The 27,786-nt window shown below is 45.3% G+C and overlaps 1 protein-coding gene across 3 annotated transcripts in view; it reads left to right on the top strand.

The window, feature by feature from the left end:
- LOC138736089 (protein spinster homolog 1-like) overlaps positions 1 to 27,786 on the top strand; it is a 374,628-nt gene that overhangs the window by 200,293 nt on the left and 146,549 nt on the right. For 2 of the 3 annotated variants that reach the window (XM_069884987.1, XM_069884986.1), the window contains exon 1: positions 3,110 to 3,392. The exons of the other annotated variant lie outside the window; for it this stretch is intronic. In XM_069884987.1, coding sequence (XP_069741088.1) covers positions 3,227 to 3,392 — 166 coding nt within the window. In that variant the 5' untranslated portion in view covers positions 3,110 to 3,226. Of the gene's footprint in view, positions 1 to 3,109; positions 3,393 to 27,786 lie in introns of those variants that run through there. 3 annotated transcript variants of the gene reach the window in all.

The following is a 27,786-nucleotide window of genomic DNA, read 5'->3' as shown; positions in this document are numbered from 1 at the left end:
TATTCCCCCCAAACAAGGAATGATTAACCTTGGAATCAGGAAGAAACTGGAGTCACAGGGAGAAACTTCTCAGTCAGCAGCCAAGATCAGGGTCGAACCTGGAGTTGTAAGGCAGAAGTGTTGACTACTGTGGTGATGTGCCATCTAGGAGGAAGATTAAAAAAAGGAAATAAGGGAGTAAGATAAACCATTAGAAAGGGCAAGAGAAAAGGCTATAGAATGGAGTTCATACATATTTTATGGGCAGAAAAAGCAAAGAGATGAACTGATTGGAGACTATAGGTGAAATCTAACCATAAGGGCATTCCTGATGTACCAAGTCAGAAATTTATATGAGATTTCACGATGGTGGAATATGCTGTTGGAATTTCAGCAACATTGTTGAGATTCACAATATTTATAACCATTAAGTAACAAAAAAGCTAGCTGAACTAAAAAGAATAAGTATCCTAGTTCAGATGGAATGTGCTTGCTTGATGAGGGAAGTGAAGGAGATAATTACAGAGTGCTTGCCATAGTCTCTAAAACATCCATGGACTTGGAACTAAAATCTGGTGATGCAGAAAATCCGGCACAAAAGCAGAATGCTGGAAGTATTCACCACACCCAGTAACAAGAGTGGAGGGAAAAAAAGTGACTGGTCACGGACCCTTCAGCAGAATCAGAAATGTGGGAAGTTGAGAAAGCTTTAAGTTGCAGTGATGGGGAGGTTGCAGAAAAGGGAATGTTTGCCATATGGGGCAGATCAGAATTCTTAAGATAATAATTACTTTCAAAATATAGTTATCGGAAAAACTATCATTTGAAAGTAATTATTATCATTGAAATATCACACACTGAAATCATCTGTGTGAATTAAGGAGATTTACTGAAAATAGTTAAAAAACGATATAAAGTGTTGTGAGTTGTAAGAAGTTTATATATGTTGTCAAGGTGAAGCAGGGTACAGAAGAGAGACAGAGTGAGTTGTGGCTTCTTGCCAGTACAACAACCTCACTATCGATGGCAGGAAGACCAAGGAACTGGACATGGACTTCCAGAGGATTGGCAGGGCCCACCTCCTCGTCTGCATCAACGGTGCTCCATAGTAGAGAGTTTTAGGTTTATCAGGGTAAACCTCTCCTGTGATTTGACCTGGTCCATCCATATCAAGGCAATTGTCAAGAAAGCATGCCCAGTGCCACCAATTCCAGAGGAAATTTGGCATGCCCCAGCATAATGACTTCTACAGGTGCACCATTGAAAGCACCCCATTGCGATGCACCACTGTGTGGGACAGGATCTGTTCCACTCAAGGACATAAGAAACTGTAGGGGGTTGTGAACACACACATGGACATAGTCTGTAACTCTCACTGACTTGGAGAAGCAGCCAACATATTAAAAGATTCATTCCACCCTGGCCACACTGTTCATTACCCCCTTCCCCCATCAGTAAGAAAATTTATGTGTGAAATCACACACTACCTTACTCTTCCCTGAAAGTGGTGTCAGAGGTAGACAGGGTTGTAAAGAAAGCCCATCTTTGCCTTCATAAATCAAAGTATTGAGAACAGGAGTTGGGATCATATGGTGAGGCTGTATAAGACATTGGGGATGCCAAATTTGATATCTTGTGTGAAGTTCTGGTTGCCAAACTACAGGAAGGATATCAGTAAGATTGAAAGAGTGTAGAGAAGGTTTACTAGGATGTTCCTAGGTTCCTGGATGTTCAGGAGTTGAGTCACAAGGAAAGATTAAACAGGTTAAGACTTTATTCCTTGGAGCATAGAAGAATGAGAGGAGATTTGATGGAGGTTTACAAAATTATGAGGGGAATAGACAGAGTAAATGGAGAGATTAGGAGAGATAAATACAAGAGGACATGGCTTTAGGGTGAAAGGGGAAAGGTTTAGGGGGAAGTTCTTCATTTAGAGAGTGGTGGGAGCTGCCATCTGATATGGTAAATGTGGGCTCTCAGGTTTTAAGAATACATTGGATAGATACAATTGGAGAGGTCTGCGGGGTTATGGAATGGGAAAAGGCTATTGGGATTTGCGGAATGATGTTTCATGGTAGACTAAAAGGGCCATATGGCCTGTTTTCTGAGCTGTATTTTTCTTTGGTTCTGTGGTTTACAGGACTGCTGTGTTTTCCAACTGTATCTGTAGCAATTTCTTCATAAAGAATCTTGAAGGAAGACCCCCCTCCCCCCACTCCGTCCTAGGTGTAAGCATCTTCAGTGATCTCTCCTGGTCTACCCACATCAAAGCAATGGCCAAACAAAGTGGAGCGGCACCTCCAGTTCCTCAGAAGCCCGAGGACATTTGACACTTCCCCTGCATTTCTCAACAACTTTTACAGGGGCACCGTGCACTGTTGAAAATCTGCAACCAGGGTGCATCGCTGCGCGGGACAGGAACCATCCAGGTCTCCAAGAAACTGCACAGGATTGTGAATGAAGCGCAGGCAAACCCCTCCCATCATCGACTCCCGCTGCCTCGGAAAACATACTAAAGGACTGGTCCCCATCCCAGCCACACTCTCTTCGCCCCATGCTCCTTGCTCTCACAGCAATCGGGAAGAAAGTTTACATGTGAGCTCTCGCCCCACCAAATTCCAGGACAGTTCCTCTCCCAGCATGAGGGAAGGAACCCCGAAGTGGTGAAATTTGTCCGTCCTATTTGTACCATGGAGGAGATGTCTAACTGGCTCGCCAAACAACCTCGCTCCCCGCGCCTTAGTACATATGGCCATACATTTGAATTTGACGCGGGATGGGGTTGGAGGACTGGAAAATTGCCTTGTTCAAAGTAATATGTGGGAGGACGATTTCTCTAAATGCAATGAAATAAACTCGGAATTGCAAACCAGTCAGTTCAACCGCAGTGGTAGAGAGTGGCAGAAACAGAAAAAACCAGCACATCTATTTGTTTCAAGGAGACCTGTGTTTGTGTTTCGATGCAAGAGCAGGGAAGGAATTGTATTTTTCCCGGGGAGCGCCTGGCAGTGATTGAATTGCTGCGAAGAAGGGAGTTTTACAAGCCTGCGGGGAGCGGCCTGACACAGAGTAGAGGGGCCGAACAGTTGCAATCACACGGCGAGATGTCATCTTCAGCTGACAGCTCTGCGGGACTGCCTCTGTCGCCGAGCGGTGCAGCCCATTAAGCGTCAGGTCGGAGCGAGCAGCGTTGGACGAGTTGCCCAGGAGATTCCTTCCGCTAACTTCTGACTCCGAAGCGAAACTCATGGCAAGCGGCACCCAGCCCCCGAGCCCGAGCTCCGCCGGGAACGTGGACACAGAGGCGGTCAACGTGCAGGCCAGCGGCAGCGACCGCGTCACCTCCTACATCGCTATGGTTGTGCTCTTCCTCATTAACCTGCTGAATTACATGGACCGATACATCATTGCAGGTGAGTGGAAGCTCTGTCCCCCTCCTCTAAGGCCACGGGACCGAAGAGAGCAAAGTCTTTAACCGAGCCGTTTCACATCACATAACTGCTGCTGGAACTCTCAGCATCTGTGGGAGAGAAGGAATGTGGGGCACGTACACTGTTCTTCCTTCTGCTATCTGGTAGGAGGGACCGCAGTACCCTTACATCCAGGGTGGGCAACAGCTCCTTCCTCCCCCCTCCCAAGCCATCAGGCTCCTGAACTCTCAGAACATTTGGGGATAGGGTGCCTCGGCTGTTACTGTATACGTCTTAATACTTCAATTCTAACTTATATTGATGTAAATATGCTCCGTAGTCCTGGAGAAACATTATCTCGTCTTTACCGTGTGAGCAGGGGACGAACAATAAATAAAGGGGACTTGATCTGGATGCTGCTTGTCCCACTGAGCACCTTGATTTTTGCTCTCGATTCCAGCCTTTGGATTCTCCTTGTGTGTGGGAGTGTGTGTGGGTGAGTGTGAATGGGTGTGGATGTGGGTGTGTGAATGGGTGTGTATGGGTGTGGATGTGGGGGGTGTGTGTGTGTGTGGCTGAGTGTTAATGGGTGTGGGAGTGGGTGTAGGGGTGTGGGTGTGTGCACGCGCGTGTGTGTGGAGTATGTGTGTGTGGGTGAGTGTGAATGGGTGTGGGGGATGTGGGTGTGTGGGGGATGTGGGTGTGTGGGGGATGTGGGTGTGTGTGGGTGGGTGTGGGTGTGTCCACTCCACTTTTACTGCCTGGCTCCCATCTCTGAGGAATTGTCCAAATGTGTGCGGACACTGTCCCTGAGAAATCAGCAGTTCCAGGGGAGCAATCTTTGCAAGTGATGCGGGACTCCCGGGTCAGTGCTTCAGTACTAGCCGCTTTCACACTACAGATTCCATGTGGGTAAACTGGCTAATTTAGCAGGTCCATTCCCTGTAATCGTGCAGTGTGAAACGTCCCAATTTAACTAGCAGGGCAGTTAAATTCCTATTAAATTCAACCAGGCGCTGACACTTGGTGGGGGCCAGAGCCCGGCTGAGTTAACTCATTTTCCCCTTCTGACAGTGTGAAACCACAACCTGGTTTTGCATTAGCCATTTTCAAACTGCAGAGGAGTGGTGACCCTACTTTGTCCCAGTGAAATTGGACCTCTCAGGCCTTTCACACTGTGGTCCAAATTCTTGGGAATTTGCCCTCCCTGGCAATTTAGGGGGGGTCCTGCCCCCAACTAATGATGTGTCATGCTCTCACAGGAGTAAGAGTAAGTTCACCCCATCCATTGATTGCCTGCCCATTCCCTCCCCATCCGTATATCAGTCTCTCACCCGGCTGCTCCCTTTCTCCCTGGCTGTTGGTAGGTTGGTCTTGCTCCGTCCCTCCAAGCTGTCAGTAGGTGGTTGCTTGCCCACCTGCTCGCTCCCTCCGGCCATCTGTCGGTCGGTCGCCCACCCACCCCAACCCCCGCGCTTCAAGCCACTTTGGCATGTCGCAATGGTGGCACAACGTGGGATGAATGGGCAACTTTGTTTCCCAATATCCCTCATGCAGCTGGATATGCTCTGAGAAATCCAGCTGCATGAAGGAATATGGTTAACGAGGATGGCCATTCATCCCGCGTTGTGCTGCTGTCGCGACGCCCAGAAGTGGCCCGCTGTTGTCAGGCGGTAAGTATCTTTTAATTTTAATGGCCTACGTGATGCAGCACGCAAGCGCTGATGTCACGAGGCTTCCTCTGCTTGGCCATTTGGCTCTACACACCACAGGGAGAGAGTGTTCCGGGAAAATTTCCCAAGGCCGCAGCTCTACCCGTTTAAAATTCCCGGCCCCAATTTTTCACACCGCAGGTTCACGGGAGGGTTCCCGCTAAAATTTCTGGAGAATCTCAATTTTACACAGTGGTGTGGAAAGGCCTAGTGTCACTGCAGGAGATGCCCTGCCCTCCCCCCTTAAAATGCTGGGTTGCTGATTTACCAGGAAATAATAGTGTGGTGTGAAAGGCCCGTTAAGTTTTCCCGCGACCTAGGTAGGTTGGCATTGTGAAAGGGACAACAGCAGGGACAGAGGATGAAGGGCTTGGACTTGAAGCACTAGTGACCCTTTACTTCCTCCAGATACTGCGTGACCTGCTGAGTTCCTCCCGCACGTTTGTGTACTGCACATAGGTTTAGAGGATGGCCAAAGGATAGGAGGTAAATAAAAAAGAACCACACCATTGCCCAGAGGCACTCTGCAACTTCTCCCTCACTATACTTCGTCAGTACTTGGATAGGGCAAGGAACCTTCAGGTGGCGCAGAGGTGCAACTGCTGGAGACCCTGTGCTCGTGAGGTGCTGGAATTGTGAGCCAACAGAGAACTAACTGCCCGAAGAACTCAGCAGGCCCATTGCTACCCATGCATGCTGTCTGTCCCACGGAGTTCCGCCAGTAGTTCTTTGGGTAGCTAGCAAGCTGATGCTGTCTGTGTGGTGTTTACATTCTCCCTGTGACCACACGGATTTCAGTCACTCCAATGATGTGTGGGTTGGTGGGCTGATTGCCCACTGTAAATCCCCTCCGTCTGCAGGTGAGTCGATGAAAAATGAGATAAATGTAGGATGAGTTGCAAAGGTTGGCTGATGGTGGGCACGGACTCGGTGAGCCAAATGGCCGATCCTCCGGCTGCGCTTATGCACACGGAGCATTTTGTGTATCGTATGTGCTTGGGCTGCAAGAGGCAAGGCTATGGACCTGGTGAAGGAAAATAGAGTTAATTTCATTTTTGGAGCTAAGAAGGACCAAATGTGATTTAATAGAGGTCTCAAAGATTATGAGAGGAATAGACACCCAGCACCATTTCCCATGGGGTGACAGTAGCAATACCAGAGGACATCTGTATAAAGTGAGGGAAGAAAGGTTTGGGGGAGACATCAGGGTAATTGTTTTTACACAGAGAGTAGTGGGTGCCACAAATGCATTGCTGGGGTGGTGGTGTAGGCTGGTACAAGAGGGATATTTAAAAGACTCATGGATGCAAGAAAAATAGTGGGGTATAGGCTTGAGGAAAGGAAAGTTTAGATTGTTGATGAAGGTCAGCACAACATTGTGGGCTGAAGGGCCTGTACTGTGCTCTAATGATCATCATAGGCACCTTCTGTGTTGTAAATCTGTGAAGTTAAAGATCTATTTTGAGAAGGTGTGGCTTTAGGGTTAAAACAGGGCTAAAGTTGGATGAATGAATGGCAGGGTTTGCTGGGCAGGATAACATGGGACTTGAGGAGGCCAGTATCCCAGAGTGGTAAACATTGCTCTACATTATACACCCCGATGTTCATCATGCTGGTCATCTAGCTGGTCACTGCCCTCAAGCAGTGAAGGAACAGTCATTTAGACACATTCCACTCACCTCTTTTAACATCAAGAATGTAAGAAAATAAATTGATGTAGCTTCATCTGCCTTCACCATTCAGTAATATCACACTAATCTATCTCAGAGCCATTTCCTGCATTAATCCTGTACCCGTTAATTCTCTCAACACTGAAAAATCTCTCCATCTTCTTGAATATATTCAGAGTCAGTTTCCACTTTAAATTTAAATGTAGACATACAGCACACAAACAGGTCATTTCAGCCCACGAGTTCATGCCACCCAATTGACCTTCAACCCCTGGTACGTTTCAAACAGTGGGAGGGAACCGGAGCCCTCAGGGAAAACCCACACAGACATGGGAAGAACGTACAAACTCCTTACAGACAGCTCGGGATTTGAACCTCAGTCCCGATCGCTGGCGCTGTAAAGGCGTTGCACTAACCACTATGCCAACCGTGCTGCCCACTCGTAACTTCTTAGAGACTTCACAAGATTCACCATCCTCTGGGTCACGAAATTTCTTTTAATCTCTGAGTGCAAACACTGATCCTTAATTTAGAGACTAATCCCTGGCCCAGACAGGAGAATATCAACTCCACAAGGCCCTGTTACAAATTGTCCATGAAATCACCTCTCATTTTAACCATATAACCATATAACAATTATACCACAGAAACAGGCCAACTCGGGACCTCTAGTCCACACCAAACTAAGTGATCTCCTCTAGTCCCACCTACCTCACCCTACCCATAACCCTCCATTCCCCTCCCATCCATATACCTATCCAATTTTCCCTCAAATGACAAAATGGACCTTGCTGCCACTACTTCTCCCGGAAGCTCATTCCACACAGCTACCACTCTCTGAGTGAAGAAGTCCCCCTTCATGTTACTTCTAAACCTTTGCCCCTTAACTCTTAACTCATGACCTCTTGTTTCAATCTCTCCTACTCTAAATGGAAAAAGCCTATCCACATCAACTCTATCTATCCCCCTCATAATCTTAAATACCTCTATCAAATTCACCCCTCAACCTTCTGCACTCCAAGGAATAAAGACCTAATTTGCTCAATCTTTCTTTGTAATCTAGATTCTGAAACCCAGGTAACATTTTTGTAAATCTTCTCTGCACCCTCTCTACCTTGTTGATATCCTTCCTATAATTCGGTGACCAGAACTGCATACAGCATTCCAAAATTGGCCTTGAACAGTCTCAACATCGCTTCCCAACTCCTATATTCTATGCTTTGATTTATAAAGGCCAGCTAATTACTAAAAGCCTTCTTCACCACCCTATCCACCTGAGATTCTACCTTCAGGGAACGATGCACCGTTATTCCTAGATCTTTCTGCTCCACTGTATTCCTCAATCCCCTCCCATTTACTACACATGTCCTGTTCTGATTATTCCTTCCAAAATGAAGCACTTCACACATTGATATTAAACTCCAGCTGCCACCTTTCAGCCCACTCTTCTAAGCTGTCCAAATCTCTCTGCAATCTTTGAAAACCTTCTTCATTATCCACAACTCCACCTATTTTAGTATCATCTGTAAATTTACTAAACCAATTTACCACCCCATCATCCAGATCATTAATGTATATGACAAACAGTATAATACAGACCTAATACAGATCACTGAGGCACACCACTTGTCACCGGCCTCCAGCCTGACAAACAGTTATCTGGCATCTCTCTTCTAGCCACTGTTGAATCCATTTGACTATCTCAAAATTAATATCTAACGACTGAACCTTCCTAACTAACCTTCCATGTGGAACCTTATCAAAGGCCTTACTGAAGTCCATATAGACAACATCTACTGCTCTACCCTCATCAACATTCCTAGTCACCTCTTCAAAAATTCAACAAGATTGGTCAAACATGACCTTCCATGCACAAATCCGTGTTGAGTGTTCTGGATCAGATCCTGTCCCTCCATATACTTATATATACTATCTCTAAGGACGCTTTCCATTAATTTACCTACCACAGACATCAAACTTACAGGCTGAAAATTGCTAGGTTTGCTCCTCGAACCCTTTTTAAACAATAAACCACATGTGCAGTACGCCAATCCTCTGGCACTATACCCATCTCTAATGACATTTGAAAAATCATTATCAGAGCCTCTACTATTTCCTCACTAACGTCTCTCAAGTTCCTGTGGAAAATCCTATCGGGACCTGGAGACTTATCCACCTTTATATGCTTCAAAAGCTACAGTACTTCCTCTTTCTTAATCACTACAGTTTCCATAATTATTCTTTTTGCTTCTTTTACCCTGCACAATTCAATATCCTTTGTCTATATGAATACCAAAGGAAATAAATTGTTCAAGATCGCCCCCCATCTCTTTTGGCTCCACCCACAGTTGTCTGCTCTGATTCTCTGAGGGACCAACTTTATCCCTCACTCTCCTTTTGCTATATTTGTAGAAACCCTTTCACCGTTTGCTAAAACCTCCTTGTACCTTCTTTGAGCTTTTCTAATTTCTTTCTTAAGATTCTTTGTATTCATTGTATTCTCCAAACATCTTCTTTATTCCTTGTTTCTTATGTTTATTGTAGGTCTCCCTCTTTTTTCGAACCCAGTTTCCAATATTCCTTGAAAACCATGGCCCTCTCCAAATTTTGACCCTGCCTTTTAATCTAATAGGAACATAAAGATTTTGTACCCTCAAAATCTCACCTTTAAAGGACCTCAATTTCTCTACTACATCCTGCCCATAAAACAAATTGTCCCAATCCACTCCTTGTAAATCCATTCGCATCTCCTCAAATCTAGCTTTTTCCCCAGAATAAAGTCCCAGCCTATTTAAGGAAGACAAATTTTCCAGGATATTCCTGTTCCAAAAATTGAGGAACATTTTTACACAGAAGGTGGTGGGTATATGGAACAAGTTGCCAGAAGAGGTAGTTGAGAATGGGACTAGTGCAGCATTTTAAATTTTAATGATACAGCTTGGTAGAAGGGCCTTCTGGCATGAAACCCATGCCCCTTAATTAAACTATCAACCCCTTACGTTTAAGGTGAGAGAAAACTAGAGCACCCCCCTAAGAAAACCTGTGCAGGCCATGCGGAGAACATACAAACTCCTTATAGACAGCGCTGACATTGAACACAGTTTGCTGATGCTTTGATAGCATTGTGTTAACCACTACGCTAACTGTACCACCTATGTTTTAAGAAACATTTGGATTTATACATGGATAGGATGGGTTCAGAGGGATATAGGCCATAAGCATACAAGTGAGACGAGTATGGCTGGGACACTTTTGGTCAGTGGGGGCAAGTTTGGCCAAAGGGCCTTTTTCCACGATTATGACTAGGAATTTGTTCTAAGGCCAAACAAAATTAGCATAAGAAATACGGGAACTTTAAGAATTTAAACCGATGTGTATACTATTATGTCGACATTGTTAAAACATTTTCACAGTCTTGTGAAATATTTCTAGCTCTCAAAGTGCTTTTGACAGCCATTGAACTTGTGGGTGGGGCAAGCCTCCCTCAGGAAATTACACTCATTATTAACAATCATTGCATGATTCTGCCCACAACAGATCTGAATCTTCTGATGACCATTCCACCAGCCCAGTCCATAAGCCCTTTGATTTACATTGTGCACACATGCTAGAGCGAGCGGTATCAAGTCTGGCCCATGAGACTATGGGGAAGGAGGGGGGTAGTAAAGCACGAGTTCCCCTTTGAAACACACACTGGTACCACAGTGCGGGAGCGTCACAAAAGAGGGAATTCTTCCAGGGCTCCCATTCTGTGTCTGGCAATAGTTTCTTGTAATTCCCAGCCTTGGGTTAAATGTCCCACTTATGCATAAATTAGCACAGCAATATTACATTTCAATTTTTAAACTTGTCTCAGAATTTTTCAGTTGGGTTTTAGTTTGACTAACTATTTGTTCATTTGATTTTTTTTCATTTTATTTTGAATTTTACAAATGTTTCAAATTATATAATTAGACATACAGCATGAAAATAGTCCATTCGGCCCACAAGCCCATGCTGTCCAATTACACCCAATTAACCTAAAACCCTTTTCGAGCAGTGGGAGGAAACTTGAGCTCCCTCCCCCCCAACCCCGGGGGAGGGAGACATGCAGACATGGGGAGAATGTACAAACAGACAGCGCAGGATTTGAACCCTGGTCCTGATCGCTGGCTCTGCAATGGCATTGCGCTAACCACTATATAGAACCACTAGACTTTAAAAATTAACATTTTTTTCCTGAAGTCACAATTATTGAATTGTGTAACTAAGTCAGTGGAGAACTTTTCTCTGATGAGGAAGGATGGAATGTGCCAAGTAGCCTGATTATGGACTGTAGAGTCCTAAAGTTATGAAACCCCAAATTATTTCTTTGTTTGGTCATACGCATCAAACATTGGGTGAGAAAATGCCTGTCTCTCACCTTCAGTAAGGCCTATAAAGGCCATCAACAGATGTCCCTTGTATAGACTGATGTTTTCTTTATGGCTTCTCCCAGTTTCCAAAATTGTCCTTTGAGATAATATTAAAAAGGTAGGAGAAGGGCATTAGTGATTCAAGTTCAAGTTTATTGTCACAGGTACTGAAAATGCAGCAATAAAGGTTTTTTTGAAAATTGTATTTATTAAGATAAAGGTTGTTTTGAAAGCAGAACAGTGGACATCTCAAATATTGTATGACAAGTAAAACAGAACAAAAATGCAGAGTTACAGAGAGATCAGTCAGGTCAGGGTGAAGGGAACTTAATTGTACTATTTTGGGGTTGTGATGGACCATGATTGGACAGTGGACTGTGACTTTAAGAAATGGATTTCTTCTGCAGCTTTCTGTTTCACAGACTGTGCTAACTGGCTACACAGATATGGGAAAGCAAAGGCTTAATTGCAGCAATGTGAAGGAGTCACAAGAGATAAGCAGGAAGAAACGGGAGAAAGGAAGACAAGAGAGTTCACCCATCTAGCCTAGAAGGAGGCTCAGAGACACGGTTCTCTCTGGGTTGAGAATTATTCTAGCAAACTGAACATGAGTGTGACAGAGGAAGTCACTTAACGTGAAAGAGTAATTTGGAAAGTCTGTTGTGCCAAGGCCTGTGGAGGAGTTGCAAGTCTGTGGCACCACACCCTCAGTGTTCAAGTTTGGATGTCCTTCTCGGTATTCATGTGAAGAACTGAACTTTGGACATTGAGAAATAACTTTGAGGATGGTGTTTTGACTGACTTTCCTGACAGGACTGAGCAATTTTGTGGGGTTTTTTTTCTTTGTACTTGGGCACAGACAGTGTGGTCTGGGGTTTGAACAGACACTCATTGTTTGAAAATGTATTTAGTTCTGTACCAAAGTGGGATAATTTTGGGAAGACACTGCATTTTTTAATTGTTGTTAATAAATATGGAGCTAAAATTTAACTTATTGAAGTCTGTCTTCTCTTTGCTGCTGGGTTGGGGCGTAACCAAGTGGGGGTTCATCCAGGGATTTGTCCTGGGAATCATCCAAGGATAGATTCGAGGTTGATTGATTAGATTGATCATCTGAGTCTAAATTAAGCATGAGTTTGGTAATTAAAGGAATACCAGTCTGGTCTAAGAAATTCCTTTGTAAAAACATATGAGTGAAATTAACGGACAAACCAGCAGAAATGGAGATAGAGAGATTACCCTATCTTGAGAATTTGGAAAAGGCTAGAAAGCATGAGTTGGTGACCATTGCCCACAAATTGCAAATTGCTTCAGTGGAATTAAAAAAGGGGAAATTGGAAGAAAGATTGCAAAATACTACATAGAAAAATAAAAGTTTGGCACAGAAGTATTCGAGCATTTTCCCCAGGAGTAAAATGTCTGAGGAAATGCAGTTGGAATTGAAGAAATTAGAATTGGAGGCAGCTGAAAGACAACATGGACATGGAAATGGAACAGAAGAGATTAAACACAGAATAAAAAGTCATGGAACTAAAGGCAAAGGAACAAATTAGGCTACATGAGCTGGAAAAGATGAGAATGGAAGGAGAGGAGAGGAGGGTCCTGAGATCAAATTCTTGGTCATGGGGAGGGATTCATGGTCAGTAGAGAAGTTAGGTTAGTTCCTCCATTTGAGGAAGTGGAGATGCATAAATATTTTCTTCATTTTGAGATAAGTGGCTCTGAATTTAAAGTGGCCTCCAAACCAGTGGTCTATAATGGTACAAAGTATAATTAAAGGGAAAGCTCAACAAGCTTATTTGCCCCTTAACCATTGAGCAAGCTGCCCATTATGAAACTAAAAAAAATCAACCACCCAATCTTACATAGATTTGCTAATGAAAAGGTAGTGTGTTTTGTCTGGTGTTGCACATCTCAGACTGCAAACAATGATTACAATCGATTGAGAAAATTGATAATAATTGAAGAGATTTAAAGATATGTTCCTGATGATATTAAAACATACTTGGATGAGAAGGGAGTTGGTTGTTATTGCATCAAGTAACCAGACAACACGAGTGGCAACATCTGATGAACCCTTTACTGTTAAATTCAGCAATACAATGTACAATGGGAGCATCTTGAAGTGGCGTCTGCTACCAGCCAAGCTCCGCATGTTTGCGGGGACTCGCGCATGTAATGGCACTGTGGCGAGTCCGGTGCCTGCAGCAGGTGCAGAGCAGCTGATGGGAGCGGTTGTCTACATCCCCTTTCTTGGGCAACCCCCCACATATCACAATCCATGTAGGTGCTGTACCCCACAATAGTTACAGTTCAGCAATGAACAGCCAGTCCAGTTTAACCCCAATACTTTGGGTTACAAGGACGCCCAGCGCATATAATGTAGTAGCTACTGGTGGAAGTGGACGCTTGGGGTACTTCAGCCTGAGAGGATGGGCCATCTGTGGTCTCAGGGGTCTTACCCTGGGTTCACGTTCTCATCAAGAATGGTTCAGGATTAGTCTCATCAGGAATGGTTCAGGTGCTTAAAATAGTTATCCCGGGGCAGCAAAGCAAACTGTTCTCGGATCTGGAGAAAGAATTTGCAGAACGCCTACAAAGCAGACAAAGAGATGAAGAGATGTAACAAGAACAAGAATGACGACAAACTATATATAAAGAAGAAGAAGAAAGTATAAGTAAGAACTAAGAAGGGAAAGAAAGGGAAGAAAGGAAGTAAGGGGGGAATTAAGAGAGTGAGCTTTGTTATATGTGAAGATTAAAATCTTTTCTGGGGGGGCTGGGTGGGGAAGAATAACAGTCACTGCAAAATCAGTTGACATTTGCGAGCAGGTTCGCAATCCAAATGGAGAGGGGAGATGTGGTTGCCCGACAAGGGACAAAGGGCAACTCAGAGAGGGAAGGGACTATTTGGGTAAAGGGAATTTTAGATGTGGGAATAGTGGAATTATTTTATGTTTTAGAAGTGTTGTCTTACAGAGTGTTCAAAAAAAGAAAACAGAAATGGATAAGCAGGGAAGGTGGTGATGAGGAAAGGGAAAGGAAAGGTAAACCAAGTATGTTGAACTATATGACTTCAAATATTAACGGAATACATCAAAAGGAAGAAGCTGTTAAATTTACTGAAGAAAGAAAAAATTGATATAGCATTCGTGCAAGAAACACATCTAACTGAAGAGGAACACAAGAAATTAAAGGGGGATTGGATAGGGCATGTAACGGCAGCATCATATAATTCAAAAGCCAGAGGAGTAGCTATATTAATCAATAAAAGTGTACCAATCAAAATAGAAGAGGAAATAATAGATCCAGCAGGGAGATATGTATTCAGAATTTTGGAATTTGCTCAATGTATACGCACCTAATGAAGAAGATCAAAAGTTTATGCAAGATATTTTTTTGAAGATCGCAGATACGCAGCGGAATATACTAATAGGAGAGGATTTTAACCTTAATTTGGACTCAAAGATGGATAAAACTGGAAAAAAGACTAGCAGAAAGAACAAAGTAACCAGATTTATGATTAAATTGATGCAGGAAATGCAACTTTTGGATATATGGAGGAAACAACACCCAAAGGAAAAGGAATATTCATATTATTCGGGTAGACATAAAACATACTCAAGGATAGAGTTGAGGCAAAGGCTATCGGTTTTTCTTCCTGCACCGGTGCTGCCCCGAGGCCTCTGGTGGAAACATCTACTTGTAATATGACAGGTTTTTTTCTGTCGTAGTATCTCATTTCTATTTCTCTGCAGACCACTTCGTTAAGCTTGTCTAAATTTCGCTGATGCGACGGTAACCATTGAAACTCCACATCCTCTTTCAGCAACTTTCTGAGGTTGGCTGATATGTGTGGGATGAAGGAACTAGTATATTGGACCAAGCCGAGGAAGCTTCTTCATTCCTTTATGTCCTTTGGATGCTACCTTCCGTGGGCTTGGCCTGATCCTATCAGGTGTGGACACCATTTCGAAGAATTGGCTCTCCTTCTCCTTAATGATGCCTTTGTCTGCATTGAGTTTGATGCCGGCCCCTCCTGATTCAGCGTGGCTGCAAGGGCAACATCAGAGGCATCACTTTCCACTTGGAATGGGATTGATTCATCAATGGCATCCATCGCCGCCTTGCCAATCTCATCCTTGATGCCCTCGAAGGCTTTACAAGCCTCCGCTGATGGGGGGGAAAATCTGTTGTCTTCACTAATGGCTGGACCTTATCTGCTTAATTGGGGACCCATTGGGCATAATTGGAAAGAACCTGAGGCACCATTTCAGGGCTTTCAGGTTCTGGGGCAGTGGTAGTTCCCTAAGGGGGCACATTCTCTCAGAGTCCGGGGACACAATCCCTCCCTCTACCATGTTCCCTAGTATCACCAGCCAGGATGTGTGGAACACTCAGTTCTTCTGATTATACGTCAGGTTTAGGGTTTTTGCTGTGGTGAGGAATTTAGTTCTGTACCAAAGTGGGATAATTTTGGGAAGACACTGCATTTTTTAATTGTTGTTAATAAATATGGAGCTAAAATTTAACTTATTGAAGTCTGTCTTCTCTTTGCTGCTGGGTTGGGGCGTAACCAAGTGGGGGTTCATCCAGGGATTTGTCCTGGGAATCATCCAAGGATAGATTCGAGGTTGATTGATTAGATTGATCATCTGAGTCTAAATTAAGCATGAGTTTGGTAATTAAAGGAATACCAGTCTGGTCTAAGAAATTCCTTTGTAAAAACATATGAGTGAAATTAACGGACAAACCAGCAGAAATGGAGATAGAGAGATTACCCTATCTTGAGAATTTGGAAAAGGCTAGAAAGCATGAGTTGGTGACCATTGCCCACAAATTGCAAATTGCTTCAGTGGAATTAAAAAAGGGGAAATTGGAAGAAAGATTGCAAAATACTACATAGAAAAATAAAAGTTTGGCACAGAAGTATTCGAGCATTTTCCCCAGGAGTAAAATGTCTGAGGAAATGCAGTTGGAATTGAAGAAATTAGAATTGGAGGCAGCTGAAAGACAACATGGACATGGAAATGGAACAGAAGAGATTAAACACAGAATAAAAAGTCATGGAACTAAAGGCAAAGGAACAAATTAGGCTACATGAGCTGGAAAAGATGAGAATGGAAGGAGAGGAGAGGAGGGTCCTGAGATCAAATTCTTGGTCATGGGGAGGGATTCATGGTCAGTAGAGAAGTTAGGTTAGTTCCTCCATTTGAGGAAGTGGAGATGCATAAATATTTTCTTCATTTTGAGATAAGTGGCTCTGAATTTAAAGTGGCCTCCAAACCAGTGGTCTATAATGGTACAAAGTATAATTAAAGGGAAAGCTCAACAAGCTTATTTGCCCCTTAACCATTGAGCAAGCTGCCCATTATGAAACTAAAAAAAATCAACCACCCAATCTTACATAGATTTGCTAATGAAAAGGTAGTGTGTTTTGTCTGGTGTTGCACATCTCAGACTGCAAACAATGATTACAATCGATTGAGAAAATTGATAATAATTGAAGAGATTTAAAGATATGTTCCTGATGATATTAAAACATACTTGGATGAGAAGGGAGTTGGTTGTTATTGCATCAAGTAACCAGACAACACGAGTGGCAACATCTGATGAACCCTTTACTGTTAAATTCAGCAATACAATGTACAATGGGAGCATCTTGAAGTGGCGTCTGCTACCAGCCAAGCTCCGCATGTTTGCGGGGACTCGCGCATGTAATGGCACTGTGGCGAGTCCGGTGCCTGCAGCAGGTGCAGAGCAGCTGATGGGAGCGGTTGTCTACATCCCCTTTCTTGGGCAACCCCCCACATATCACAATCCATGTAGGTGCTGTACCCCACAATAGTTACAGTTCAGCAATGAACAGCCAGTCCAGTTTAACCCCAATACTTTGGGTTACAAGGACGCCCAGCGCATATAATGTAGTAGCTACTGGTGGAAGTGGACGCTTGGGGTACTTCAGCCTGAGAGGATGGGCCATCTGTGGTCTCAGGGGTCTTACCCTGGGTTCACGTTCTCATCAAGAATGGTTCAGGATTAGTCTCATCAGGAATGGTTCAGGTGCTTAAAATAGTTATCCCGGGGCAGCAAAGCAAACTGTTCTCGGATCTGGAGAAAGAATTTGCAGAACGCCTACAAAGCAGACAAAGAGATGAAGAGATGTAACAAGAACAAGAATGACGACAAACTATATATAAAGAAGAAGAAGAAAGTATAAGTAAGAACTAAGAAGGGAAAGAAAGGGAAGAAAGGAAGTAAGGGGGGAATTAAGAGAGTGAGCTTTGTTATATGTGAAGATTAAAATCTTTTCTGGGGGGGCTGGGTGGGGAAGAATAACAGTCACTGCAAAATCAGTTGACATTTGCGAGCAGGTTCGCAATCCAAATGGAGAGGGGAGATGTGGTTGCCCGACAAGGGACAAAGGGCAACTCAGAGAGGGAAGGGACTATTTGGGTAAAGGGAATTTTAGATGTGGGAATAGTGGAATTATTTTATGTTTTAGAAGTGTTGTCTTACAGAGTGTTCAAAAAAAGAAAACAGAAATGGATAAGCAGGGAAGGTGGTGATGAGGAAAGGGAAAGGAAAGGTAAACCAAGTATGTTGAACTATATGACTTCAAATATTAACGGAATACATCAAAAGGAAGAAGCTGTTAAATTTACTGAAGAAAGAAAAAATTGATATAGCATTCGTGCAAGAAACACATCTAACTGAAGAGGAACACAAGAAATTAAAGGGGGATTGGATAGGGCATGTAACGGCAGCATCATATAATTCAAAAGCCAGAGGAGTAGCTATATTAATCAATAAAAGTGTACCAATCAAAATAGAAGAGGAAATAATAGATCCAGCAGGGAGATATGTATTCAGAATTTTGGAATTTGCTCAATGTATACGCACCTAATGAAGAAGATCAAAAGTTTATGCAAGATATTTTTTTGAAGATCGCAGATACGCAGCAGAATATACTAATAGGAGAGGATTTTAACCTTAATTTGGACTCAAAGATGGATAAAACTGGAAAAAAGACTAGCAGAAAGAACAAAGTAACCAGATTTATGATTAAATTGATGCAGGAAATGCAACTTTTGGATATATGGAGGAAACAACACCCAAAGGAAAAGGAATATTCATATTATTCGGGTAGACATAAAACATACTCAAGGATAGAGTTGAGGCAAAGGCTATCGGTTTTTCTTCCTGCACCGGTGCTGCCCCGAGGCCTCTGGTGGAAACATCTACTTGTAATATGACAGGTTTTTTTCTGTCGTAGTATCTCATTTCTATTTCTCTGCAGACCACTTCGTTAAGCTTGTCTAAATTTCGCTGATGCGACGGTAACCATTGAAACTCCACATCCTCTTTCAGCAACTTTCTGAGGTTGGCTGATATGTGTGGGATGAAGGAACTAGTATATTGGACCAAGCCGAGGAAGCTTCTTCATTCCTTTATGTCCTTTGGATGCTACCTTCCGTGGGCTTGGCCTGATCCTATCAGGTGTGGACACCATTTCGAAGAATTGGCTCTCCTTCTCCTTAATGATGCCTTTGTCTGCATTGAGTTTGATGCCGGCCCCTCCTGATTCAGCGTGGCTGCAAGGGCAACATCAGAGGCATCACTTTCCACTTGGAATGGGATTGATTCATCAATGGCATCCATCGCCGCCTTGCCAATCTCATCCTTGATGCCCTCGAAGGCTTTACAAGCCTCCGCTGATGGGGGGGAAAATCTGTTGTCTTCACTAATGGCTGGACCTTATCTGCTTAATTGGGGACCCATTGGGCATAATTGGAAAGAACCTGAGGCACCATTTCAGGGCTTTCAGGTTCTGGGGCAGTGGTAGTTCCCTAAGGGGGCACATTCTCTCAGAGTCCGGGGACACAATCCCTCCCTCTACCATGTTCCCTAGTATCACCAGCCAGGATGTGTGGAACACTCAGTTCTTCTGATTATACGTCAGGTTTAGGGTTTTTGCTGTGGTGAGGAATTCCCTTAGATTTGTATCGTGTTCCTCTATGTCAGGGGTGTCAAACTCAAATTCACGGAGGGCCAAAATTAAAAACTTGGACTAAGTCGAGGGCCGAACTAAATATTTATTGAAAATTTTCAACAACATCTGCATGTTTTCTCTTCTTTCAGCATATGTAATGTTAAACTTTAGGATATAACTTTAGGAGGATAATGTTACAGGTCAGGAGTAGGTAGCTCAAGTTCACCCTTTGCTTGACCTGAGGGAAACATATTTGGTCCCTGTGGAGATGTCGTCAGCATTCACAGGCTGTGTCCATTTTGGCCTGCATCAGGACTCAGCATTTCCTGCTCACTCCTCAGGCTCTAGGCCTCTATTCACCCTCGACCCACCATCCCTCTACCTGACCAGTCCTTTACCCAACCTCTACTCATAGTTCCAGAGCATAACTTCACTCGCTCTGCCTCTACCCACCCCATCCTATACACGCCCCTCTACTGCCTCTCCCCTCAACCTGTTCCTTCCTCTACCCATCTCTCACCCTCTAATCACCCCTCCCCTACTCGCCCTGCCCCTCCTCTTTTACCTCTTCCCTATCCACCCCTCCTTCTAATCCCTCCCTCTAACTGCCCCTCGCACCACCATAACTTCCCCTGCCCATTACTCCTCACCTACACCCTCTGCCCACCCCTGCTTACCCACCCAATCAGGCCCAGTGCGCTGCCGATCAGCCTTTGCGGATAGCCACCATCTCTCTCTTCACGTGCAGGGCCGAACCAGCCGTCCCTGGGGTCCGCGCGGGTGCAAGCACTGAAGGCCGTGGTGACCGGGAGAAGTGCGCTCGCACTGTGGAAGGGCCGTCCGGCGCTAGACGCGCGGGGCTCGCGCGGCCCAGGGGCCGCGCGCAGCCTAACGTAACCGTCGCGCCGACAGGAAATCACAGGTGCTCGCCCATCCGCCGCACCGCTCGACAGGTGGGAGAAGTGACTGGTTGTGCGGGGAGCCTTCCAACTGGCTTGCCGGCTGATGACATCAACAGACTTCTCGTGTTACAATTTCTCGTGTTACAATGGGGAAGGATGTGCAATGAAGGGGGAGGATGGTGGGGGTGACATTACCAAAAAACAGCATCGGCTCTCGCTGCAGGGCGGGCCACCTCTAATACATTTTTGAAATGATCTTGCGGGCCAAATATAATTATATCACGGGCCAAATTTGGCCCGTGGGCCAGAGTTTGACATGTGTGCTCTACGTCATAGCCACATAGGTGACGTTATCCAAATACAGGAACATTGCCTCTAGCTTGTGATCGTCCTCTATGCGGTCCATCTCCCTTTTTAATACCGATACCCCATTCGTCAGACTGAATGGCACCCTGAGGAACTGATACAGTCGCCCGTTGGCTTCAAAAGCCGTGTAGGGACTGTCCTCTGGGCAGGTTGGGATCTGATGGTATGCTGACTTATGGTGGAAAAGACCCTATAGTGGGCTATCTCATTCACCATGTCAGAGATTTGTGGTGGGGTAACGTAAATCTGTTCACAGTCTGGCTGTAGTGTATTACCATCCAGTTCTTCTCCCTCCCTTTTACCACCAATACCTGAGGTCATCAGGGGCTGTTGCTGGGCTCGAAGATGCCTTCGGCCAACAGCCTGTGGACTTCAGTTTTAATGAAATGTCTGTCCTCCGGGCTATATCTCCTGCTTTTGGCGGCTATAGATTTGTAATTCTCTGATAAGTTCTCAAATAGCAGAGGCAGAGGGATCCGAAGGGTGGAGAGCCTACACATCTTGCCCAGCTTACTCTCATTGGCTGGGCCGAATTCTTTGTTCTGCACCTTGATCGGGGGTGCAGACCGTCAAACTGCAGCATTACACTTTCTAGCTGACATTGGAAGTCTAACCCCAGGATAACCGATGCGCAGAGTTTGGGCATTAACATGATTTTAAAATCCCTGTACTTCCTGCCCTGCACCCTTAAGTCTACCAGACAGCACCCACATGTCTCTGTGAACTGGGCTTTCGATGCTGGGGATATTCGGCTCTTTTCCAGAGACACGTTCAGTGCACAGCGCTTTGTTAAGTCCGGTTGGATAAAACTTTCAGTGCGACCATTTACCTCAATGTTCATCATTGATCATGCCAGCTGGTGAGGCCTGTTTTGATCCAGCGTCATGGAGGCCAGAGTTAGGTCTGATTCAGAGTCACCATTGTACCATTCCTGTACGTAATATGTTGGACTCAGCACCTCAGAAGATGGCCACTCCCAGTATTCGCACATGGCTGGGACAGGAGGTAAAGTTAGCAGGCACTGATCCGAAGCCAGAAGTGAAGTTAGTGATTGTTGTCTTGATGACAGCTCCCCCCCCAAGATGGTGACCTGTCCCTTGGATCGCACATGGCACAGCTGGTAATGGACTGTGCCCCGCCCACCTTCACATCGTGCCCTTTCTTTTTGCAATTTGAGCACAGAGCTTTCCCACAGAACCCGCACTTGTCGGCCCTGGGTGTCACTACCATCAACACCCTCATTCCCCACGTGGATGCCAGACCACTGGCAGTGTAAGCCTCACAGCTTTGCACCACAGTCTCCATCGCCTCCCCCAAATCCAGTACTCCTTATGCAGTTACCTTTGCCCAGAGTCTTTGATGGACTTGGGTTGATAGCATGTTTGTCAGCAGTCCGCCCACATCAGCTCGTCGGCATACTCGGAGGCATATACTGTGGTGCATCTGCAGGCCCTAACCAGCTCTCTCATCGCCCACGTGAACTGTGTGAAGGGCTCCCCAGGGGCTTGATGCCGGGTCATTCATTTGTACCTCACAAACATTGGGTTTGTAGGGGCCCCATACTGCTCCTGCAGTAAGGCCATCACCTTGTCATACGTTCAGCCGTCTCTAATTATTCAAAATGCCTGATCGCCCACGGATGGAAATAGGAGATTGTACTTATCTTCAGAATCCCTTAGGTTGTGGCGGTGCATGAATGTCTGTATCGTGTGCAGCCACCTCTCAAAGGGAACTTCTGCATCGCATTCAGCCACCTCAAAGAAGGGAACGTCTGCAACCCGTGCAACCACCTCAAAGAAGGGAACATCTGCGTTGGGTTCCCTAGGTTCAATCGTGAGTGGAGTTGGCTGGCAAACTTCTCCCATTACCCGCTGCAGAGTTGATGCAGACCCAGGGTTAGTCCGCTATTGCATCACGTGATTGGCTTGACTCCACCGTCAGTGGGCTGGATAACCAGGCATCTTCCTGATCACTGCTGCTTTGTCCTGTATGCTGAGCTTCCATGGATTTTGTTTTGATAATTAAATTATGGTGCAAACAATAATCACGTCGACATGATGGAGAACCTACATTTACTCTGTTTTCCCCCCCATAATTTTAAATACCTCTATCAAATCTCCCTTCATTCTTTTGCGCTCCAGGGAATAAAGTCCTAACTTGTTTAACCTTTCCCTGTAACTCAGTTCCTGAAGTTTGGGCAACTTCCCAGTAAATCTTCTCTGCACCCTTTCTAGCTTATTGATATCTTTCCTGTAGTTAGGTGACCAAAACTGCACACAATACTCCAAATTTGGCCTCACCAATGTCTTATAAAATTTTGCCATGACATCATTACTCCTAAACTCAATACTTTGAATTTTGAAGGCTAATATGCCAAAAGCTCTCTTTACAACCCTATTTACCTGTGACACCAGTTTCAGGGAATTATGTATCTGTATTCCCAGATCCCTCTGTTTTACTGCACTCTTCAGTGCCCTACAACTTACCATGTATATCCTTTCTTGGTTTGACCTTCCAAAATGAAACACCTCACACTTGTCTGCATTAAATTCCATCTGTCATTTAGACATTTTTTTTAATGTAGACATAGTCCACCTGTAATAGGCCATTTCAGCCCCCCAGTCTGTGCCACCCAATTTGCCCCCAACTAACCTACACCTATGGTTTTTGCAGGGTCGGCACCAGAACAAGTGTTAGAAGAGGGCACTAGGGTAACCAGGTGGGGCACAGCCCGACAGTAGTAGACATGGTCAGTTGTGGGGGTGGAGGAGTGGTACTGGTGATGGCCTACCTGCCGAGTGTACGTAAACCTCCTCCATCCCTCTGATGTAGCAGCGGCAAAAGTGCAGCTTTTACTGCGTGGAAAGTCACTAGCGACATTAAGCTGGACACTAGTGACGCTTGACTCACACTAGTGATGGGGCAGGTCTAATGACAAGCAATGGCCGCAAATGTACTGGGGCACAGCACCTCGCAAGGGAGGCCTAACTCCTTTCGCCAGAAGCCGTCTCACCTCGACCTTGATAAAGGTCCTGTTGGCTGCACAGTAGCATACATGGTAAGTTTCTATAAGATCCCCCCTCAATCTTATAAATTCCAGAGAATACAAGCCTAGTCTATCCAACCTTTCTTCATGTGCGAGTCCCTCCATCCCTGGTATCAGCCTAGTGAACTTTCTCTGCACCCCCTCCATGGCAAGGATATCCTTTCTCAGATAAGGTGACCAAAATTGCATGCAGTCCTCCAGATGTGGTCTCACCAAGGCCCTGTACAGCTGCAGCAGGATCTCCCTACTCCTGTACTCAGATTCTCTTGCTATGAACCCCAACATACCATTCACTTTCCTCACCACCTGCTGCACCTGCAGGCCCACTTTCAACGTCTGATGCACAGCAACACCCAAGTCTCGCTGCATCTCTCCTTTTCCTAAACAGATACCATTTAGATAATAGTACTTTTTCCTGTTCTTACCTCTAAAGTGGATAATCTCGCATTCATCCACATTACATTGCATCTTCCACATCTTGGCCCACTCGCCTAACTTGTCCAAATCACTCTGCACCCTCCTAGCATCCTCCACAAAGCCAACCCCGCTACCCAACTTCATGTTGTCTATAAATTTTGAGATATTGTTATCTATTCCCACATCTAAGTCACTGACATATATTGTAAACAACTGTGGCCCCAGCACTGAGCCCTGCGGTTCCCCACTAGTCACTGGCTGCCATTCCGAAAATAACTCATTTATACCTACTCTTTGCTTCCTGTCCATCAACCAATTCTCTATCCACCTTAATACCATACCTCCTATACCACACTCTTAAAGTTTGTACGCTAGTCTTCTGTGCGGAACCTTATCAAATGCCTTACTAAAGTCCAGATATACCACATCCACTGATTCCCCTCATCCACTCTATTGGTTACAGTCTCAAAAAACTCTATTAGATTCATCAGACATGATTTTCCCTTCACAAAACCATGCTGACTCTGTCTGATGATACTACTACAGGTACACGATCCTTTATCCGGACATCTAAATTCTGGAAAGCTCCAAAATCCACCTATTAGGGACCGGCGGTCAGGGGAGATGGCCGAGGGACCACGGTTGGGGGAGGCAGCTGGGTGACCATGGGTGACATCTGGGCGGCTGAGTGTCCATGGTCGAGAGAGATTGCCGAGGGACTGGTGGTTGTGGGAGACATCTGGGCGGCCAAGGGTCTGTGGTCGGGGGAGATGGCTGAGGGACCAGCGGTCGGGGGAGATGTCTGGGTGGCCGAGGTCCGCGGTTGGGGGAGGCGGCCAAAGGACTGGTGGTTGGGGGAGATGGCCGGATGACTGGAAGGGGGTGGGGGTGGATACAGCAGCACAATTTGGGTGGGATTTCCGAAATCTGGAAAAATCCGAAATTCAGAACACACTGTCCCCCAACGGTTCCGGATAAAGGATTGTGTACTTGTACTTTCCAAATGTACTGTGATTGCATCTTTAATAAGTGATTCTAGCACCTTGCCTATGACCAATGTCAAGCTAACTGGTCTGTAGTTTCCCGGTTTCTCTCTTCCTCCCTTCTTAAAGAGTAGGGTTACGTTGTCCACTCTCCAATCCTCAGGAACAAATCCAGTATCTGAGGAGGTTTGAAAAATTATCACTAATGTATCCTCTATTTCCTGGGCTATTTCCTTCACCACTCTTGGATGCAGACCATCTGGCCCTGGGGATTTATCTGTCTTTAATTTTTGCAATTTAACTAATACAACCTCTCGATTTAAAATTATTCCTTTTATACCCTCCCTCACATTAGGTCCCCGATCCTCAACAATTTCCTGAAGATTAGTTATGTCTTCCTTGGTGAAGACAGAACTAAAGTAGTCATTCAGACAGTCTGCCATACCTTTGATTCCCCATGATTAACTCATCGTTTCTGTCTGCAACGGACCCACATTTGTCCTAACCATCCTTTTTCTCTTAATGTATCTATAAAAGCTTTTACAATAATTTTTTATGTTCCCTGCCAGCTTCCTTTCATAATCTCTTTAACCTTTCCTAATTAATCTTTTTGTCCTCTTCTGCAGAACTCTGAATTTCTCCCAACCATGAGTTTCAGTGTACAGACCACATTTGAGTGCACAAAGCTCTCAGCACTACTGCTATCAAACAGACATTTTATTACCTTTCTGCTAACCGCGATGTCCATCATTGAGCTCCCGAGACCATGGGGAATGTTCTCCTTTAGCGTGGTGGACACTAGGACCTCTTCAGGGTCTGAGTCACTGCTCCCGACAGTTGTGGTGAGTAGTGGCCAGTGGGTGCCTTTAGGAGCGTGAGGTTCAACGAGTATGTAGTTTTACATGTCGTCTGGTTGGTGAGTCGGGTAAGTTGGGGTGGATGTAGGTCAGCTGGGACATGATGGTGGCGCCCATGAAGCTCACATTGTGTTGGCGTGGTTGGACGACTCAACCAGAAGTTACATCGCTGGTTGGGCAGAGGTTGGACTCTGGGTGCCCATGGTGAGCACATGGCAGCGGCATTGTTGGACGGCCGGGCTGGAAGTGACATCATTGATTCAGGCATAAGCGGTGGGTGGAGTAATGGCACTGCCCGGCGTTTATATGTGAGGGCGCCCAGAGAGTCGGAAGGGGTTCTCTGTTGGTCGAGGAGGACTGCAGCGTTCCTAGTGGGTTTGGAGAGGCACACTTTAGTGAAGTGGCCTTTCTTGCCTCATCAGGAGCAATGTGAGTTCCTCGGAGGGCAGTTCTTTCAGGAGCACCTGTTTGACCTACACTGGGAAGCGCAACACTTAAAGCAGTGGACTGCATTGATGGCGGCGATCGTCTCTTCTACATGGGGCCCATCAGTGACTGCTGTCATCAGCGTCGGCTGGGCCGGAGGTTGGTGGAGGTGAGCATTGAAGCCCTCTACATGGTGAGCTGCAGCTTCTAGGGAGTGGCCCACCTCCATGATCCAGGTAAGGGAGGCATTATTTTCCCCCAACAGTCTCTGTCAGGTTGCCCTCAACTGTGACCCTTGCATATAGGCATCTCGGATGAGTCCCTCCACCTCCCCAGCAATCACCCCAGCTTTGATAATCATGGGAGTGCTAGTTCTTGCAGTGCCCTCAGGTAAGCATCTTCCATCTCACCTGGCTGCTGAGCAGGTATCAGGCGTAGAGTATGTTCATCAGGAGCCGGTACATGCCTTCCAGGATGACCATTGCTGGTTCGAAATCTGTGCAGTCTCAGATAGCCTGGAAAGTGCGCAGGCCCAGCTTGATGTGAAGTACCGTGAGTCTCTTCTGGTTAAGGTTGATGACTTCAGCCTGTGTGAGGATGATCGCCTTGATTGCATGCTTCCAGATCTCGAAACATGCTGGAGAATCCGGGTGTTGAGGGTCGATATCCAGCCTCTCGATGGTGAAGAACTTCTCCATGGTCCTTTTAATTTTAAGCTAATTAAATTGTGAGTGCTGTTGTGCGAATGATTCTTACACAAAGTCCACAGACTGTACAACAGGCTTTGATTAGCTTAAACGTACCCACCAGTCTTAGTATACTGCTGGCTCCATGAATCTGATTGTCCCCGAAGGGGCCGTCTTGAGTCTTAATATGGGCTGGTGATTGACAGCGGGCAGGTGGGGCCAGCCTCCTGGGTTGCCAACCTGCAGGTAGAGTGGTTGCCCCCTCCAGTAGGCTGAAGGAATGCGACCTGTGTGGTGGTGGTGGAGATATCACCACATGCATAAATATTTTTTAAATGATTTTTATATATTTGGTAGGAGGGACGAACCAAAACTTGACTGCTTCATAGGGAAGGGGGCCGTAAGCAGAGAACTCTATAAAGGACACTCTTTGGCCTGCTGAATTTCTCCAGCATTGTGTTTTTACTTCAATCTGCAGACTTTCGTGTTTTGAACAGAGTCCTAGTGGAGCCCTAGCCGAATAAAGGTTGAGACCAACAGACAACATCTGCAGCCTTTCCTTCATCAACTTTCCTGGTAACCTTTTCGAAAAACTCTAAGATTGGTTAAACATGACCTACACACACAAAGCCATGTTGATGATCCCTAATTGGTCCCTGACTATTTGAATGCTTGTAGCCCTGCACCCTCACAGCCCCTCCCTCAGCTTCTTTCTCCCTTCATGTTTGTAATTTTATCTTGGTTTTGATAAAGGGCTCTTTGAACACCCTCTAATAACCTACTCCTGACGTCAGGATCACTGGCCTATAATTTCGTGGTTTTTTTTAAACAAGGGAACAACATGAGCTACCTGCCAATCCTCTGGCATTTCAACCATGGCTGATAACATTTTAAATATATCTGCCAGGACCCCTGCAATTTCTATATGAGCTTCCTTCAAGGTCT

Source organism: Narcine bancroftii, chromosome 6 (assembly GCF_036971445.1).
Source record: "Narcine bancroftii isolate sNarBan1 chromosome 6, sNarBan1.hap1, whole genome shotgun sequence".
Classification (NCBI taxonomy): Eukaryota; Metazoa; Chordata; class Chondrichthyes; order Torpediniformes; family Narcinidae; genus Narcine; species Narcine bancroftii.
The sequence above is the reverse complement of the archived record's forward strand: the minus strand, read 5'-3'. Positions and strand labels throughout refer to the sequence as shown.